The sequence below is a fragment of the Coniosporium apollinis genome, assembly GCF_000281105.1.
Source record: "Coniosporium apollinis CBS 100218 chromosome Unknown supercont1.5, whole genome shotgun sequence".
Lineage (NCBI taxonomy): Eukaryota > Fungi > Ascomycota > Dothideomycetes > Coniosporium > Coniosporium apollinis.
In genome coordinates, this window is record NW_006913267.1 from 207478 (window position 1) to 226871 (window position 19394).

The following is a 19394-nucleotide window of genomic DNA, read 5'->3' on the forward strand; positions in this document are numbered from 1 at the left end:
CCCTCTTGGCCCTCGATGCAGCCGCAGACCGACTTCCTACCTGACGAACGAACCCCTATAGCGCCTTGCGTGACTACCTATGTACGGTTACTGGAGGGAAGGAGAAGGACTTTGACGCTTTTTTGGAGTATCTCCGAGTCTCTAGACCACTCAACGAAACCATGCAGATCTAGAACAGCACAGACGATGCTCAAGGCAGCCCTGACGGGCCAAGCATCAGAGTTCGGAGCTTTGTCCGTGCATCGCGCACGATGTCAAAAACATGTGGCAGATCACCTCCCAAAACCCCCATACCCACTGCGGTAGGTTACGTGAGAGGGTTTAAGACCTCGTAAAATGGCCACATAAGAATCTGGTGTATGAGTTGCTATTCGCGAATCTGCAGGATCTATCTGGCGATGGATGAAAGGCCAAGCGCGGGCGTGGTGTGTTGCTGGTTTGGACTGCCACTCATTTTCTCGATCGTGTGCCTCGGCATGTCCAGGCGCGAGGCCATAGCGTCTCCAGCGTCATCGTGAGTACGCGAGTGCGTGAGTGCAAAAAATTGTTGAGGTGAAGGGCAGCTTGGCCGATTGGTTCCAGTTCCTGGAAGCGGCTTCGCACAGCTCAGAGACACACGGGACAAAATCCTGCTGCACGCCGCATCCCTACAGCCTTTCATCATCTCAAACAGCCTCTGTCCGTTGAAGCTTGGTACAAAGCTACGGTGCTCCCATGCGCTGCAGAGCGAGGATCAACCGCCAGGTACACACTCACGTCACTCCTGTAGCTCTTAAAGCTTGACAGCTGTGCCCGCCGCTGCCGTCTGTCACCACAACATCAAGTCGCGTGTCGCAACCAACGTTGGACGAGCAGGTAGCTTTCTATCTACACTTCCACACAACATGTCGGGCTCGTCGCTTCACGTCAGCTGGCCCGATTGGTCTCTCTTCAAGTTTCCGCCAGCATCGTATCCTCCAGCTCTACCGCCGCCATCCGACGAAGCCACCTTCAAGAGCCCATTCCCAATCAACGAGAAGCTCTACAATGACCTGCTCTCACCTTACGTCCCTCTCACGATAGCGACCGTCTACGCGACAACAGTGACCCTCCTCAACGCGTACAATCGCAGGCGCGGCAACAAGCCATGGGCCATCAGCAAGACGCGTCCGTTCTACGCGTTCGTCATCCTCCACAATGTCTTCCTCGCCTTGTACTCTGCGGTCACGTTTATCGCCATGATCCGGGCCATGAAACACACCCTCCCCGGCCGACACGACGCGCACAGCATAGTAGACGTAGTCGACTCTCTCTGCAAGATGCATGGGCCGCGAGGGCTTGGTGACGCGGCAGACTACGATCCGAGATCCAACTCGTGGGGAATCAAGAACAAGCTCATCCATCTCGGCCAGCTCGGCACTCCTGATCCTACCGACGTTGGCAGGCTTTGGAACGAGGGTCTCGCGTTCTGGGGCTGGTTCTTCTACCTCTCCAAGTTCTACGAGGTTCTGGATACCGCCATTATCATCGCGAAGGGCAAGCGCAGCTCCACGCTGCAGACGTACCATCACGCTGGAGCTATGTTGTGCATGTGGGCCGGTATCCGCTACATGTCTCCGCCAATCTGGATGTTTGTGTGCATCAATTCTGGAATCCATGCTTTAATGGTGAGTTCGATTGTTCCTTCTGCCAGCGTCAGTGGCACTGACTGTGACACTACAGTACACCTACTACACGCTGTCCGCCCTCGGCGTCCGCGTTCCCCAGAGGATTAAGCGCGCACTTACCACTATGCAAATCGCGCAATTCGTCATCGGTACTCTGTTCGCCGCTAGCCATCTGTTCGTCTCGTACACCGTCCCTATCTCCACGCCGTATACCGTCGTGACCAAGGTGCGAGAACTGGTTACGTCGATCGCGTCTGCTGCCTCCTCCGCTGTCAGCGACGTCGCGCATGCTACAGCATCGGCGGGTGTCGCGGGACTCCTGAAGAAGATCGCCCTTCGCGCAGCCGGCGAAGAAGGCTTGGCAGAGAACGTCCGCAACAGCCAGGGACAGGTCTTTGGAGCCGATGCTGAACGATACATTGACACTGAGAGACACGACACCAGGTATCGCAACGAGTACCAGCGCGTCGACTGCATCAACACTTCTGGCCAGGCTTTCGCGATCTGGCTGAACCTCATCTACTTGCTTCCGCTTACGTGAGTGTTCTGGCTTCGAATCAGGAGAAGAAGTCATATAGCTAACGCATCTACAGCGTCCTCTTCGTTCGCTTCTTCATCCGCTCCTACACCCGTCGCGGCTCGGCCTCAGCCAAGCATCCAACCCTTCGTCGCCGCCTATCCAAATCCGCTAGGGATGCGGCCCACGGCGTCGACCGCGAGATTGAAACATTGGGCGAGAGCATAGAGGACCAGGTCAGTGTGTTCTCATGACGACGTCGAAGCCGGACTCCATTGACTGTACAAAACCCCGTTCGTCGAAGGTCATACTGACACAACGCAGATCTCGATCGAGAAACTCACCGAAAAAGCCAAGGAGACCAAAGCCAATGGCGAAGCCAAGGCGCGACGGGTGAGCGGGGCCGTCAAGGAGAAGCTCCACGTGTTCGAGGAGAAGAGTCCGAGCGTGAAAGATGCGAAGGAGGCGGTGAAGAGGAGGAGCCAGCAGGCTTTGAAGAACGGCGAGGCCGCGGCGGAGAAGGCAAAAGGCTATGCGGGGAAGGGATATGAGAAGGCGAGGGAAGTTGGAGGGCAGGCGGCGGAGAGGGTGCAAGAGGTCGCTGGGCAGGCGGCGGGAGCTGTGCGCGAGAGAGCACCGCAGGCGAAGGAGCAGTTGCAGAAGAGTGCGGAGACTGTTAGAGATAAGGCGGGCGAAGCTGCGGGAGTGGCTAGAGACAAGGCCGGCGATGCTGCAGGAGCGGCCAAGAACAAGCTTGACGAAGCGGCGGAGGCAGCAAGAGAAAAAGCGCCAGAGGTAAAGGAAAGGGCCAGTGAGGCCGCTGGGAAGGCCAAGGACAAAGCCAATGAGACGATGGAGGCAGCACAAGAGAAGTATCCAGAGGTCAGGGATAAGGCGAAGGAGGCCGCAGGAACAGCGAAAGAGAAGGTGGACGACACGGTGAAAGCGGCACAGGAGAAGGCGCCGCAAGTGAAGGAAGAGGCTCAGAAAGCTGCCGGAGATGTCAAGGAGAAGGCGCAAGACACAAAACAGAACGTCAAGCAAAAGGGTTCTGAAGCGAAGGAGGACGCTGAGCAGAAAGCAGGGCAGGTGAAGGAAGACGCTAAGCAGAAAGCTGGAGAGGCGAAGGAGACGGCTGAGGAGAAGGGTCAGGAAGCGAAGGACTCTGCTTCAAAGAAGACGCAAGAGGCTAAAGATAAGGCGGACGAGAAGGCGGACGAAGCCGCTCAGGAGTCAACGCAAGACACCGAGGGGGCAGACACGGAAGACAAACAGGAGTCACAAGACTCGCCTCGCCCCAAGGACTCGCCAGAGCTATCAGGATCCTGGTCCGTCTATCGCAGTTCCCCTGGTAAGGGCCGAGACGGCGAAGACGATCAAGGAGCACGCCCTTCGACCGGCGATAGCCAGGACTCACAGCAGGACTCTGTTACCAGCGATGAGCAGGGCAGGGGCAACAAAGACAAGGAGAACCAAGAACCGGAGGGTCTCAGCACCGATGATCCTCGCGAGATGGGTTTGTCGTATGCGAGCATGATGAAGAAGCCTGATGGGGCTGGCCACCCAAATGCGAAGTAAACTGTGACCCGCTACACGATTCTTTGGAAGCCAGAGTGCGAAGACTACGGCGTTCAGTAGATGTGCTCGGTGGTGGAGGAAGGATTAATGCGTCGGCAGTCTGCCCACACCGACGCTCCCAAGCTGCCATGTGGATTGACTCTGGGGTTGGTTTTGGCCGCGGTCTCGTGACGTCTTACGGAGCCTTTACGACACAGTTTCCAGCGATTTGATACCACACTTCGCAGCTTTGCTTGCTCTAGCTTCCTGGCTAGCTCTCTATCTCGGAGTGTGTTCCATAGGATCATCTGTAGATACGAGCGGCTCACTGCGCCTTTCGCTCCGGGCTCTTACACAATTCACAGTATTTGGACTTTATCAGTATTCTGGAAAGCGTTAACGGATCTTCGTTTCGCTCCGTAACTCTACAACAGAGAGGCAGAGCTGAATTTGCAAACCCGAGATGCCCTTCAGATTGGTCGTTCTGTAGCCTGATTCACATATATCTTAACCATCCACCGACTTCTGACCCCTCAAAATCTGCGCCAGCTCGCTTGCCACCGCGTCGCCCACATCAACGGTGCTATTGGTGCCGCCGATGTCCGCCGTCCGGATCCCCTTGTCGATGACAATCTTCACCGCGTCGTCGACGGCCTTGGCCAAGTCCGGCATGCAGAGCGAGTACTTGAGCAGCATGCTCATGGACAGGATCGCCGCGACGGGGTTGACGATGCCTTTGCCCGAGATGTCTGGCGCGGAGCCTGTACGAAGCGTCAGTTGCTGGCACGAACTCGCTTGGCTGAATACAAGGCCGACAGAATTCTTACCATGGATGGGTTCATAAATCCCATTCACTCTCGTCTTCCCGTCCGGAATGCCGCTCAAACTCGCACTCGGCAACAGCCCTAGGCTCCCGGGGATCACACTCGCCTCGTCGCTGATGATGTCGCCAAACAGGTTGCTCGTGACAATTATCCCGTTCAAAGCCCGCGGATTCTTGACCATCAGCATCGCCGCGGAGTCAATAAGATGATGGCCCAGCTTCAGCTGCGGAAACTCCTTCTCCATGACCTCCGTCACCGTCTTGCGCCACAGCCGACTCGTCGCCATCACGTTCGCCTTGTCCAAACTCCACACCGGCAGCGGCGGGTTCTCCTGCAGCGCCAGTCGTGCGGCTAGGCGTGTTACGCGCTCGATCTCGTGCCGCGAGTAGACCTCGGTGTCGAAGGCTGAGCCCGATCCGTCGTCCTCTTTGCGCTCCCCGAAGTAGATCCCGCCCGTGAGCTCGCGGATGATGTTGAAGTTTGTGCCGGCGCAGACGGAGGGTTTGAGCGGGGAGGCGTCGATGAGGGAGTCGGAGGCGAAGAAGCAGGGGCGCAGGTTGCCGAAGGTGCCCATTTCTTTGCGCAGCTTGAGGATGCCTTGTTCAGGGCGGACGGCGCCGGTGCCCCATTTCTGTGGGATGCGGGTTAGAACGTTGGGTTTGGGGGGGTTGGCGGCGGTTGCGGAGGAGCCGGGAGAGCTGGTGGCTTGAAAGGAAAGAGGGGAGGGGGGTTGGCTTACAGGGCCGCCAATTGCTCCTAGGACTACGGCATCGGCGTTTTTGGCGGCCTCAAGGGCTTCGTCCGTGAGAGGTGAACCCGTGGCGTCGATGGAGCACTGTGCCGCGGTATATTTAGTATAGAATTGTTGTCGAGAAGCTGTGTGAGGTCGCGGCGACTTACCCCTCCGAGCAGGTGGTCCTGGAACTCGAATTGCACGTCTGGTTTCTCTTCTTGAATCGTCCTCAAGATCTACGTGAAGCCCAATGAGTGATGACCCAGACGATGGTGTCGAGAGATGCGCTGGTACCTTGACTGCCTCGGCAGTGACCTGTGTGTTACGGCGTGAGCTCCTGACAGGCGGTGGGGAGGGTTGAGCGGCTGACTTCTGGACCGCAATGGTCGCCTGGGAGGCAGAACTTAGTACAGGTTTCGCAGGCAGAAGTATGAAACATCAGGCTTACCAGCGAACACGACAATCTTGAACGTGGACATTGTGGCGGTTCGAAAAGATAGTTATGTTGTGAAGCTTGGATTGTCCCGCAACTTGGTGCCCTCATGTTGTCAAAAGTTCGTCCGAGCTCGGATTTCGCTGCCGCCGATTTCGGCGAGCACCTCCTTCAAAACCCTTAGGTTTCTCAGGTTGTTCTTCGAAGCAATGGAGAACTCTATCAGATGACTACGCGATAAATCACCCTCGAAGATTGCACCTTCGAATAACGCACTTGCACTTGATTGCTACTCTGGTGCATGGGAGCCACGGAGTAGACGCATCCGTAATGCGGCTGTGTCAACCGGACCTCAACCATACATCGAGGACGTATCCTAAGGCCTGCTTGTGTACAAGAGACGCAAACTGCGCGTCAATCGCGTTCAAAATATGCCTCAAAGGTCAGTAGCATTCATGCATGGCTGAGCGTGTGCTGCGCCATGTCTGTAAGAACTCAAACTACATGTTGAGTAGGTACACAACCTAGTTGATTGCACTGCCTCCAGGGGCTCAGCGACATTTCTGCGGAGCAAGCAGTATCGTTTGCCTGTTCTTCCTTTTACTCGATACTAGTCTTTCAATTGTTCCATTGTTTCCAAGAAGACTGACAGCAATCTCGTATGCACTCAATTGCTTGATATTTTGCGTCGTTCAATGGGTTTCGTGTGTATCTCAGTACCTCAGCCGCTCCCGCTCTTTGCCTGAGCCGTGAGAACCCGGGCTGCAGTCGCGGATTTCCAGCCTCGTCTTCTGACTCCATCGTCTTGCTGTCGCCGTCTTCCCCCAGCGCGGCTTGGATCGGTCAGGCACCCATCTGTATGAACTACGGGCCTTGCGGCGTACGGGTAATCCTGGTTTTGTCGGGCATCGTCAGCCATTCATCGCATGGGTCGGCAAGATGAAATGCGGCTGTTGTAACTAGGCAAACCAATTGACCGACCTCCCAGGTGACTGCGCCTCGGTTTCTCTTGGTATGGTGCCTGGGACCAGACGCCGTTCAAGTCACCGCTTCTTCGCCCAAGAGTGACGACACCTGCTCGAACAGGGGGATCAGTTGGCCGATAAGAAGCCACGGTATCCCATACCACTGAGAACCTGTCCGTCTTCCGTTCTTTCGTCCTGTCATTGCGGTTCTACCATTCTGCACGCCAATATGGCAGCATTTCTCGTGGGTTTCTAGGAATGCAAACCGACGACATCAAGCCTTTGTCCAATAACTTCCGCCGCTGAGCCACACATTGGAGCTTCCCCCACAGCCGTACCCTCGGATGCAGCTCAGGATGCTTCTCGAAGGCCGCCTTAGCCGTCTGTCCTACCAGGGCTCAAACTGATTCGACACGCTCTCCACTGGAAGAACGTAGGACCTGGGCGTAGGTCCATCGACAAAAAGTCCTACGAATACTTGCTCACATCGTCGAATCAGAACCGGAATATCCTAGTCCCTGCAGCTTCGCTGGCCAATCGACAAGCTCGGTGGCCATCATCTTCCGACTGTGTGAGAGTCGTATTTTACTTCGAGCAAAGAGACACAAGTTAGCAAACATGGTACGAAGAAACTCTGCACCGGCTTGTCTTTCCAACATCCCAGCTCTCACGTCGACTATGTCCTTAAGCAGCAAACGTTCCTCTGTTGCGCCGGAAGTATTGGAGACCACCTTTCACGGAAGATGCCCTTGTTGTGGCCACCACTACGACAAGGCCGTCGTGAAGATTCCTCGTGCACCCGGCGTCTTCAGTGGATTGAAATGCGTCCGCTGCTCAGCTAAGATGTATGGCTTTGGCGGCAACGCTACCCGCTTGTCACTCATGTCTTCGGATCTTGAAACCGTTCGCAGGATGAACATAGAGGGTGCTATCTCTCCTGGAGCATCCATACGTATATGTACCAATGACGTCTCTGCAACCGGGACCCTGATAGCTGCTGTGGCAGCGTCGCCGGTGCTACTCGCCGTCCCGGAGGATCCGATTAGTCGCACACCGTCGACGTCTCGAAGGAATCCACCGTCTCTCGAATCTCGATCAAGAACCGCGTCGTCGACTAGACCTGCTGCCGATGTGGAAGTCGATGTCGTCCCTCTAGGTCCGGAGACTGTCAGTCCGAACGTTTATGTAACTTCAGCTCGGCCGGAAGAGATTGCAGAGCATGGCGGCCAAGTCCTCCCGCCACCAGCACGAGGGCGACTAAGGCGGTGGCTGAGAAACAACAGCGTGATCGTAGCTGGACGTCGACTGCGTTCGAGTATAACCAATAGCCATGTCGGTCGCATCTTACACGCACATCGAACAGCGGCTGTCAATTCTACCATTGCTAATCCCCGGGCTGCTCTAACTACAACACTGGCCGTCGAGATCCCGATTACGCTGCCACCTAGCGTTCGAACTTCCCGTTCTCCATCACCGCCGCTGCAAGCGGTCTCGCAACTTGCGCCTGAAGCTCCGCGGACAGACCTACCAGCGCGTCTAAGTGCACGTCCATCTCCTACAGCACCATCGTTCGGCAACCCGTCCCAACGAGACGCTGATCCTTACACTTATCCGCTTTCACCCGGGGCCAGCACTCTCCCTACCGATTTTGAACGGGCTCCGCTGGCGCAGCAGACCCCGGCTGAGCGCAGTACGGTGTCACGATGCGAATGCAGCCCAAACTGCCATTGCATGCGACGAGACGCATCTCAAACCTCTGAGCAGTCTCAAGGGCTGCCAACCTCTTCTACACCTGATGAAAATAACAGCGACTCAGGAGCAAGGCATGTTCCCCAGGATCTAGCAGATTTTCCTCACGATACTCGGGGGATTGGTGACCGCTTTGTCGATCCGAGAAGCCAGCGTTCGCGATACTTTTACGGTGAATTGCCCATGACTGACGGTAGCGAGAGAAACTCCAGTCTGAGACTTCGAGACCCCAACCGCGAGAGCGGCGCCACGTTTTCGAGTCAAGCAACGACGGCGTACAGCGCCGATCCACTTCCAGGCGTGCCAGCAGTAGCAACAGCCTCGCCATCGCCACTTGGACTGTCTCTTGTGACGCAGAACCTTCCACCAGCAGCTCCCACAAATCAGACAAATGGCGGCTTGATCGACGGTGGGCGTACACCCACAGGTCCTGACAGCATCGATTCAAACCGTACCCCTACAACTGCCGTTCGTGCTAATGGCGCGCTCTCGGACTCTGTGCATGGGCCGGTGCCCAATAGTTTTTCGGCTCTCGAAGACCATAACGACCTGCCGGATCACGAGCCGAGCACAAGCGAAATTCCATCTCCCACCGAGCCGACAAGAGACTGATCGATGTGGGTCAACTGCCGGTTCTGTGACCTGGACCCGTTCCATTCAGCATTGTCAACTGGACGAAGCCTCTTCAGGTATCATTTCTGCCGCATGACGGCCACCTCTTCCGCCTTCGCTCCTTTCGGTCTCTCTTCACGGCTGTATATCTGTCCCAACACACTTGCATATTCTGTCCCATACATCGGATACGCCCTACCTCCTTTCTGTCTCCAGCTATTCTTTTCTTTCCGAGACGCTTCTTCAAGTTCAATATTGCTCGACATAACCACCGCCGCATCAGCAGCCACTTTTGGACTCAGGGTCATCGGCTTCTACAGGAGCATAGGGAGATCTTGGATAACCCGGCGCTTTGGAATAGATTTTAAGAACGGAGAGGACTACTGTTTTCCATATGGCGTCGAGGCATCGGCGTTCGCTTTGCGCAGAGAAGTAGGGCCGGTCAAAATATACTGGTCATGCGCTGGTTCTCCGGCGTTAGACAACGGAGGTCTTCTTCCTTTCGGATATCCGGTGTCGCCTTCCCCTTTGTCAAGGCGTTCACCGATCGGTGCAACGCCATGATTTGAAACTTCGCTGTGTACTTACTATTTTCGGTCTTGTCTTACTCACTTCATAACGCATATTGTACTCATGCTGCGAGGCGAGTTTCCTTTGTTCATCTAGATACCCCATTATACCCTGTACGCTTTCTGTACAAGCATCACTGCTGCTGCTGCCTATCGCTTTACGATTTCCCTTTGTCTTCAGTCACTGGTGTCCTGCGGTATGCTCTTGCAAGCTGGGAGCTTGAGGAAGAAGTTACCCAGGATTTGGGATATAAGCAGTCACATGATGATTCATGTACTCTGCTACGCTGGTACCCGGTAGCTTCAAAACTGTCTTGAACCAAGCTGCGAATATCAGATGAGGTCGGTGCAAAATCGTGCAGTGGTTTGAATTCGAAAGTGCGCGTAGCGCCTGTATCAGTCTATCTATCCTAAAGGGTTATCAACATACCTTACGCCTTCTAGTAAACGAACCCACTCTTCCAAATCTTGATATATCCAGCCGTATCGACGTCACCTCCATCTCTCCAACCCATCCCCACAGACTCACTACTCCCCCTCCCCATAGATATCCGCGTCAAAGTTGACAGGGAATTTCTCTCTGCCTTCCACCTCTTTGTGTACCCACACAGCCACGCTCACCCCCGGGCACGTAAACATGCCAAACCCCTCCCCATCAATCTCGACCTCTCCCTCCGCCCACCCCAACACATCAACCCACACCTCACCAGCGCGATCCTCGCCCACAAACATCCTCTTCTCGTTCTCCGCCGCATTGCTCATCACGACCGCGCACCCCGGCCGATCCCACGTCCCGCGCCTGACCCACCCAACGCAGTTCTCGGCGTCGAAATAGTCGTCCTGCTCGCCGTACGCGAAGAGCTTGCGGGCGCGCAGCAGGTCGGCGAGCTTGCCGCTGCAGGCGGGGGGCTGGGGTTTTACGTCGTCGTCGTCGGGGTTGGCACGCAGGCCGTAGAGGTCGCCGTAGAAGGCGCAGGGGTAGCCTTCTTGCCGCAGCAGGATGAGCGCGTAGGCGAGCGGCTTGAAGAAGGCTTCCACGGGCGTCTCGACGGTTTGGCCCGGTTGGGTGTCGTGGTTCATCACGACGGTCTGGGTGGGGGGTGTTAGTTGGGGGGGTTTTTGCGGGGGTGTGGAAGGGTGGGTTGGTCAGAGACATAGGAGAGGAAAGTCTGGAGATGGAGATGCTTACCACAGCCTTGTCGGGATTGACCTTGACGAGCGAGCCGTCGAAGACTTGGCGCAGATCTCCGGCCTCGGTCTGGGAGAGGCTGGAGAAGTTGTTCAGAAGCGGGGCGTCGTAGAGGGAGAAGATGCCCTCGGTCTCCTTGATCCACTTGTTTAGCTCATCGGCGTCCCCGACCCAGAACTCGCCGACGAAGAAGACGTCCTTGCCGCATTGCTCCCAGATATATTTGGCCCATTCGCACATGTAGCGCCCGGAAATGTGCTGCACGGCGTCTAGTCGGAAGCCCTTGAGCTTCACCTCCTTCGTGATCCACGCGCCCCACTGCTTGACATCTTCCTCGACTTCAGGGTGGGAGTAGTCCACATCCGCGAACATGAGGTAATCCGCGTTGCCGTCCTCCTTGCCCACACTCCGGCTCCAGCCCTTGTTGTCGCCCAGGATCTTGTAGATGGCTTTCTTTTCCGTCTTCTGGTCCCAGTCCGTGCCGGAGAAGTGGTACCAGTGGTACTTCTGCTTGCTGTACTTGTCGCCGCGCCCCTTGAACTCGAAGCCCAGCCACGCCTCGATCTCGTGCGGCTCGCCGATCTCCTTGGCCCGGTCCTGCTCGTCCACGTCGACGACCATGCACTTCTCGATGCTGTCGGCCGCTGCCTTGTGGTTCAGTACCGCGTCCCAGTACAGGCCGACGCCCAGCTCTTGCGCTCGGCTTGCCAGTTTGTCCAAGTCCTCCTTGGAGCCGAACTTCGTCGGCTTCCCGCCTTTCTGGTCGAACTCGCCGAGGTCGTAGAGGTCGTAGATGTCATAGCCGTTGCCTTTAGGGCTGCTGGCCTTGCAGCCGGGCGGCAGCCAGAGGTTCGTGACACCGATGGATTGGAGCACGGGGAGCGCGTCGTGGAGGCGCGTCCATTGCTTGAAGTCGTCTGGGACGTTCCATTCGAAGCCTTGCAAGAGGGTTTGGTTTTCGGGAGTCGGCTTGTTGTTTCCTTTGGGGGAACGTCAGACAGATTTCGAAAACATCAACCCTTGTGAGAATGGGATCGTACCTTGGTTGCCTCTGTCTATTTGAGAGGCGTCGCTGCCTGTGGGTGGGGTGTCAGAGAAGCACGCCGCGTGAATGATGGCGGGGGCCTACCTATGTCGCCCATGTTTGCTTAATGCTTAACGGGATGTACTGCTCGAGTTGATACAGTGCCGTACAGTGTGCCGACCTAGACGTTTATTCTGAAAGAGAAGCAGCGGACTCGGAAGTGATATAAACAGTGATAGTTAAATGGTTGAGACTGAACCAAAGATTTTCTCACCGGCACGTGTAGCACCCACGTAGGACTGCAGTAGTAGCGCGCGGGTTTACCTCCGGCGGGCACGTTGCGTTCCTTGTGTGCCCCACTAATTCACTCTGTTGTGCGGGCCGCTTGGTTCTTTTCATGTTGCCGTTGTGCCTTGGCTGGCCGCCAATAGTCCGGCCGACGCGGGTGCGTCACCCCGTCTGCTGGACTAGATAAGCACAAGAACCTTGGTGTCGTTAGTGCTGCCAGGGCTGGCCTTCGAGGCGCCGTCGACGTAGGTTGTAAATGTGTTGAAAGCGGCGGGGCAGCCCGGATCCAAGATACGGCCAACAACTAAGTTTGTCAGCCCTGCAATAATGCAATGCGATTGATCCGACTGCGGAAGCGAGGTCAATGCAATTTTTAGAATGCCATGTTGGCGGTGCGGGAACACAGCCACGACAGCGGGATGTGCAGCCAGAGCCCTGGAACGGAGTGCCGACCGGATGGTCACAGCCTGACAGAACCATCTCTCCCTCTTCAATGGTAGTGCAGAGTGTCTGCTGTACTTAAGACATCGTTTAGAAGAGAGCGACGAAGGTGATCACAGCCGTAATAAGTCTCTCGACTACTTACAGTTTGAACGTGTCATCTCCAGTCTTGGCGGGACCGCTATATCTGAGCATCATCGTGGATCTTAGAACGATGCTGTAAAGTTTACTACAATCTATTGTCGCACTACAAACTACGGTGAATACTTGCGCCATGTTGAGGGGGTCCTATTCGTAGCACCATCGGCTTGCCGCGTACAGGGTCACCAGTATGCCGAGCAGCTATATAGCTGCATCAGCACCGATTCCAGTGTCTACACCGAATGAAATCTACAATGTACGATTGGGCTAGAAAACATAATGAACATTTGCGCCATGCTGAGGGCGTCCGACTCGTCGCATAATCACTGTTCCGCTGACCTTGCTTTCAATTCACCGAGGAGCTATCTGAGCGGCCGCCTGTCGACGTGCGGTCACGGTACCACGAAATCGACTATTCGATTGGCTCAGCATTGGTCCTCAATCGCTCTAGCGTTACGTTTATTAAACTTGTTGTCTACCGACTGTGCCGTCTATTCAGGCCCACTGTCAATCGTACAGAGTCCTGCTAAGTCTAGAATCGCTCTGTCGCCTCTATTCCGCGAAGGCTCGCAGCCCCCAAATGCCGGAAGCTAACCCAACGTAGGAAATGTAACAATACGCAGGACCCTTGTTGACGATCAGAGACCCTGAATGCAGAGACCCTGAAAATGCGGAAATATCTTGGCGCTTCTCCCGTCGCGCCACAAAGATATCTCAACCCATCTCCATCGTTTTTTTCACCAGAAAACATCTCTGGCATCATCTACTTCGCAATTTCTACGCCGCCCGACGCACCTAGGGCTCTCTTTATGTCGCCTGGAAAGCAGTCAGTAGGTGCTAATAGTGGTGTTGAAACAAGAAAAAACTTACCGTAAATGGCGAACTGCCCAGCAGTCAAGGTACCAACCATGAAGAGACGAGCGCCGATACCAGCGTAGCTGCCGCGGAGGCCAAGCTCCTTCGCGATCTTGATCAGTCGGCTAGTAGTGCCCTCACCCGGAGCACCCTTGGTCTTGTTGATCTTGCTGAGCATGGTGTCGGCCGGCTGGGAGACGATGGCGGCGGCGAAACCAGCGATGAGACCGGAGCCGAGGTTGACACCTGTCTGTGCGCCGCTGGACATGCTGTTCTTGTCGAAATTCTTGAAGACCAGCTCGGAGACCTTCTCGAAGACGACGAACTTGGCCATGGTGTACGGGACCCTTTGAGCGTTTAGCGAGCTGTCTAAATTGACCTAAACTGCAATAGGTACTTACTGCTTGAACAGGATAGGACCGAAGCCAGAGTAGAAAGCACCCACACCTTCCGTCCTCAGAATCTTGCCGAACCCGCCAACCAAGCCATTCGCGAACGTCGGCTCCGACACGAGACGGATACGCGTAGCCTCGAGCGGGCAGAGCGCGATATCAGCGAAGAACTCGGCGGCGGCAGACGAGGCGAGGTAGACAGCGGTGCGGTTGTTGGAAGCGGTCTCGTAGCCGAGGACATTGATGCAGCGCTGCTTGAAGAACTCGTAGCCTCCGAACTTGAACGCGCCCTGGAGGAAGTAGCCTGCGGCCGTAGGGCCGAAACCTGTCCAGATGGCGCCGGCGCCCTCCTTGGCGATGACTTGTCGGAATCCGCCGATCAGGCCCCGGTTGTAGGTGACTGGGTCGAGCTGTATCCGTGTCTTGACGCTGTGCGGGAGTTTGTGTTAGCTTTGGCTCTCGGGTGCAGGGGGATGCGCAGACAGAGACGGCAGACCACAACGAGCAGACTGCTGGGGAGCTTACACATCAACGGGTGTGAGGGCACCGTGGGTCACCGAGCAGCAGACAGCGCCAGCGAAGGCGAATCTAGAGTAGAGCGCAAGGCCGCTGAGTTTCCTCGGGTCCTGCGCTTCGGCGTTTTGCTTCAGGGCATCCAGCTTCAGGGAGCCGGTAGATGTTGGTGGTGCTGCAGCTGCCATCGTGTTGTAGTCTGAGGAATTGATAGAGGTGGTGGAGTGGAGTTACTGGACAGATGGAGTGGAGAGGTGATGGTTGTGAATGAGAAATAAGTTCTTTGTGAGGAGTTATTTGAAGCAACGCGCCAGAAGTAGCTGAGCTACCGTCCCCAAAAATTTTGACCGGGTCGGGAGTCGGAATTTTTCGGGACAACCGCGGTCGCTGTTCTCGGGAAAACGGACACGGAGAGCAGGGCCAGCTTTCAAGCCTTCGTTTTGTCGACCAAGCTATCGTAGAATAACATCGATAACCGTTTGATCCGCGAGACATTGGTAACGCGCAACCAGTCAATTCGGCATGCCCTTTGGAAGCCCTGAGGAATGCCTCGCAGCGTTGGTCTGTCGGCCCTGCAGGCTTGCCAAGGCCGCTCACCCTGCTCGCATCGTTAAAGCCGGAGACAAGACCGCCTTAACGTCCCGTCGTCTAAAGTTTTTCCGTCTCGAAGCTGGCGGGAGACAGAAGCCGTTTTTCCGCCGTGAACTGAACCCTACCCCGAGCAACGGTAGTTATTCGGGTTGGGGGTATAGTCGATTCAGATCAACGATAGGATGCTGTAGCCCAGAAATGTTGTCCTACCGTTAGACACGACCAATAGCTTTAGTGCAATTCAGACATCTCTAGGCAGCTTGGTATAGTTTTTGATATAGTCTGCGCTACTGTATCGCATGTCCCTCCCAACCTACATCCCCATGCACAGTGATTTCCCCATCATCAGATGTGCGACCCTGATGCCACAGGACTGAGACTGAGGATTGTGCTCGAGGCTGGACACGACTACCCAACCCTCCCTCAAATCTCGCCCAGCTAACCGTCCCAGCCGTCCTGCTCGAACTCCAACAAACCCTACCGGCGACCGTTGTTTGTGTAATTCGCAGTCGGCAAACTGGGTACGACGGTTGATGAATCTGAATTCGACAGCAGACACGACTTTCTTGAGCCCCGTGAGGCAGCTCTGCCTCAAATGGGCAGACGGTTCGCCCCGGATCCCCCTTGTCACGGCGTCCTCACTGCAAAGGCACCAGTCCTTCTCTCGTCGTTCACACGGCAGCGACAAACCCCTCCCATGCCCCACGCTTCGCAAGGCCGTCATTGCGAGTTTTCGTGACTCACACACCCGCCTTGATCCCCTCCCACCAGATTGCCGCGCCACAGGCCCCGTCAGCAACAGCATAAACTTGCGGTTCCAGCGCCTGCTGTTCTTGCATCCCGTTCTTCTCATTGCTGCCGAACGGATCCTCCAGCAGCATCGACAGCGCCTCAGCAATCGGCAAGACCTCCTCGCAGATGCTATCCGGCCCAACCTTTACAGCCATCGGCACCGGTAGCGGCAGCGGCAGTGGCGACAAAAATATCGGATACGCGCCATCCAACCCGCCCCTATACAAATCGCGCGGCGCCACGGCCGACGGCGCCAGAGGCGTGAGCATGCCGCTCTTAGGGTTCACATACGGAGACCGCGATGCCTCGAACATGGCGCTAAGCGTGTCGTATGCGGGCTTGAGCACAAGGAGGTACTGGCACGCGATGCGCTCCGCCATGCCGCACCGCTCGAGCGTCGCGATGCAGTTTCGAGCGAAGGCGAGGTCGGCTTCCACGTCGTCGACGGCGTTATAGAGGAGCTTTTGGGCGACGTTGAAGAGGAAGACTGTGCAAGCGGAGAAGGTTTTGTAGCTAATCCACGATCAGCGTTGTTAACGGTGCCCAGTGAACGGGCAGTCGGTGGATGTGAAAGGAGCACGGAATAGGAGAGAAGACACACATCACATGCCAGCACCGCCTTGGGACACAATCCCCGTCCTCCATTAGAGTCACGAAGCGCGCGAGGTGCCGTGCAGCCGACATGAGGTCATCCTCGTGTGTCCGGTTCTGCTCATTGTACGTCTCGGCCACCTGAGTAGCCTGCAGACGGCGTCTAGCGGCAGAGACTATCGACTGACGATGCAGGAGGATGATGGAATCAAGGTAGGTCATGTGCACCATGAACAAGCGCGTTCTCTGAGACTTGGTAAGCACCGAGGATCCGTCGAGCGTGAGGTGGGCGAGGCGCATCACAGGGGGAAGGTCCTGATGCCATGCTTCCAGGCGAGCCATACCTACAGCCACGGTTTCGGTTGCAGAGTCAACGGTAAACGGAGCGTCACTGGAGCTACGCTTCGCCCCTCGCGCAATCCTCGTTGCCAGAACCTCAATCTTGATGGCTTGCGCATAAGTTAGCTCATCTATTGATGATGCATTCTCGGCTTTACCCGCACGGCCGTATTCCATCTCTTCCGTCGTCAGGTCAGAGGGGCAACCTAAACTGGACGACAGCCAGCACTCGACAAATACTAGACTCCGGTAAACTTTGGCCCAATCATCCTGGGCGCGGCACGTCACTGTATGGGGAAGGAGCTTCCAGCGCGCGATCTGAAGTGCCGCGGCAACGCCCAAGCGCGCGTACATGGACTTGTCGCAGATGGAGAAGAGAGCTAGACAAAATATAATTCGCATGGCCCGCAGCGGCTCCTGTACTACACATTCATCCAGATCTCTTGTGGCCAAGGCATAGCAGGTCTGCACGACGTGCTGAGGGAGCGGATCGGTAGCTAGTTTGGCCCCGGTGGCAGCCATGGCGAAAACTTCGGCGACGGTCACCACGTTTGGGGGCGCGTTGTTGCTATAGACTTGCTCAAAGAGGAACGCGCCTTCCTCCTTGCTCCAGAGCCAGAAGAGGCTGGTCGCTGAGAAGAAAGCGGTAATCCCAGCATACACCACTTCTCTAGGCGGGTAGCGGTTGGGTAGCTTAGCATACAGGCGGGTGTATAATTCAGTATGGCGTACGGGGCTGTTGGAGAACCTTTGCATCGCTAGCTGAACGGCCTGCCAAGTGCCATTGCCCGCAGGGGAGGCGCCGCTAATACTCCGGTTGTCAGAGACAAGCGTACTACTACGGCTACTCGAAGCTATGGCTAAGGCTGCTGAGATTGGGCCCCTCCGTGGCGGCGAAGCTGTGCCAGGCGGCCACAAAGGTCTCCGCGCCCGCCCGTCTTTGCCGGAATGCCACTTCTTAAAGTCGAGGACATAATTCTGATACTGGCGATAGCTAGGCGAGGCTTGATAGTCGTCGAGCTGCATCCTGTAGGCATCCACGGCGGTTGCCGACTGGTTCTCCCAATGCTGTCTTCCTCCTGCAGACAGAGCTCGCCAGGCTTCTCCCGCCAGTTTTGCGATCTCTACGAAGCTGAGGGCGCTGACAGCGGGGTTCTCCCGCAGGTGCTCCGAGAACACGACATAGCCAGATTTCGGCCGCAGCGGTGCGCCTGGGTCAGGTTTCGGACGGCGCTGGTATTTTCTCTTGACCCTTGGGCTGTGTCCTCTTTCCACGTCTGATTCCGCAGACTGCTCCAACTTGTTGCCATCTTCAAAACACCCGTCCAGCGATTGTGGGTTGGAAGGCACCGTATGACCTGCGATGGCCCGCTGAAGACGGCGTCGGTGACCGAGCTTGAAGCCCAGCTGTGCGAGGTCGCTTTCGCTGATGTCGCATACAGCCTCCCAGCTGTTGAAGCCGTTCTCCACCAGGCGGTCGTGGTATTCCTCCAAACCGATGAGCTGCAGCGATGAGTACAAAACAGGCATTTCGACGACGACAATGGCGGGCACCGTCAGCGGTGGCGATGGCGGCACCTCGCAGCGACAACGGCTGTCGCTGCTGGTACCGCCAGCCATTGCTTAAGTCCATGGAGCTTCGGACCACGGTCACAGCCCCGTGGTGAGGAGCAGGCCTCCGCATGATGAGCAGGCATGAGGAGAATACCACGATTTTCTAGCACGGAGGATTGTCGCTCGTTGGTCCCAATCGGTAGTAGTAACCCATCGAGACTCTGGCTGCGGTGCGAGTGCAAGAGAGGATGGAGGATGACGTTCCAGCTTGTGCCGCCGAGGATCCCCGCGGATCCATCTCCGCCCGGAGTAAGCACCGGCCCCGGACAGCCAGGCTGCCGGGAAACGGTTATCTCGGGCTCATAGCGTCAATGCCTCAAGGACTCCTCGTGTTTGGGTGATGGATTACATCCGATATTGGCTTTGTACGTACCTAGCATAAATACAGCACCGTGCCACCTCCGGTTGCTAGTCAGCAACCTTGTTGCTGTCTGGTGTGGCAGCTGATTCGATCGGGAAGCCTTCCCAGCAAATAAGAATGTCGGAAACCCGCCCAGGGACTAGTGCACATCAGCAACCGGAGGTGGCACCGTGCTGTAGGTGACTTGGGTAATCAATGGACGAAATCTTGAACCTTCCCGGTTACGACTCCATATTCAATGCGCACAACGTACTCAGATTATCGACTTCTAGTGTTTACCCATCCGAGAGCCTAATCAAATCTTGACATGGTGCTGCCAGTAGGAGTCTGTCACATTCTCACAAGCACTTGATTACAAGTGCCGGTCACCCCGGTGTTATGACACTGCAGTCCAGGCCGGTACTTCACAACGAACACTTCAGTCACCAAAAACACTCGATGCAGAGAAGAAACTGTTTCTCTTCTAGCGAACCCCCCCAAAAAGCCGCCCTGTAGCAACACCAAACTCTCTATGCACAAAACGTCCCCATGATATGCATATGACCCATGCCCATGTCGTGAAAGATCTGACCAAACGCGCGCGCCACGTAACGCGCAGTAGATATCAAAAGAGCGATCAAGAAGTAGAACGGTTCCAAAGGATGGAGATCCAGCTCGA

The 19394-nt window shown here is 56.0% G+C and overlaps 6 protein-coding genes across 6 annotated transcripts; 2 read left to right on the forward strand and 4 right to left on the reverse strand.

Annotated features, from left to right (window-relative positions):
- Positions 1-884: 884 nt before the first annotated feature.
- On the forward strand, positions 885-3741 carry W97_01419 (uncharacterized protein; the record flags this gene model as incomplete). Its single annotated transcript, XM_007779326.1, has 4 exons — positions 885-1646; positions 1702-2183; positions 2240-2399; positions 2488-3741. 4 exons carry the CDS (start codon positions 885-887, stop codon positions 3739-3741), a joined length of 2658 nt encoding a protein of 885 aa, XP_007777516.1.
- Positions 3742-4227: 486 nt separating this feature from the next.
- Positions 4228-5756, reverse strand: W97_01420 (3-isopropylmalate dehydrogenase; the record flags this gene model as incomplete). The annotated part of the gene is made up of 7 exons (XM_007779327.1): positions 4228-4481; positions 4548-5175; positions 5284-5379; positions 5445-5513; positions 5572-5592; positions 5648-5667; positions 5726-5756. 7 exons carry the CDS (start codon positions 5754-5756, stop codon positions 4228-4230), a joined length of 1119 nt encoding a protein of 372 aa, XP_007777517.1.
- Positions 5757-7557: 1801 nt separating this feature from the next.
- W97_01421 (uncharacterized protein) lies at positions 7558-9036 on the forward strand (the record flags this gene model as incomplete). The annotated part of the gene is made up of 1 exon (XM_007779328.1): positions 7558-9036. The coding sequence occupies one exon, from the start codon at positions 7558-7560 to the stop codon at positions 9034-9036; it is 1479 nt and encodes a 492-aa protein (XP_007777518.1).
- Positions 9037-10133: 1097 nt separating this feature from the next.
- W97_01422 (uncharacterized protein) lies at positions 10134-11936 on the reverse strand (the record flags this gene model as incomplete). Its single annotated transcript, XM_007779329.1, has 4 exons — positions 10134-10694; positions 10795-11774; positions 11835-11870; positions 11924-11936. The coding sequence occupies 4 exons, from the start codon at positions 11934-11936 to the stop codon at positions 10134-10136; spliced, it is 1590 nt and encodes a 529-aa protein (XP_007777519.1).
- A 1515-nt stretch (positions 11937-13451) lies between these two features.
- Positions 13452-14636, reverse strand: W97_01423 (uncharacterized protein; the record flags this gene model as incomplete). The annotated part of the gene is made up of 4 exons (XM_007779330.1): positions 13452-13504; positions 13559-13890; positions 13945-14364; positions 14461-14636. 4 exons carry the CDS (start codon positions 14634-14636, stop codon positions 13452-13454), a joined length of 981 nt encoding a protein of 326 aa, XP_007777520.1.
- Positions 14637-15779: 1143 nt separating this feature from the next.
- Positions 15780-18291, reverse strand: W97_01424 (uncharacterized protein; the record flags this gene model as incomplete). Its single annotated transcript, XM_007779331.1, has 2 exons — positions 15780-16344; positions 16433-18291. 2 exons carry the CDS (start codon positions 18289-18291, stop codon positions 15780-15782), a joined length of 2424 nt encoding a protein of 807 aa, XP_007777521.1.
- Positions 18292-19394: the final 1103 nt, after the last annotated feature.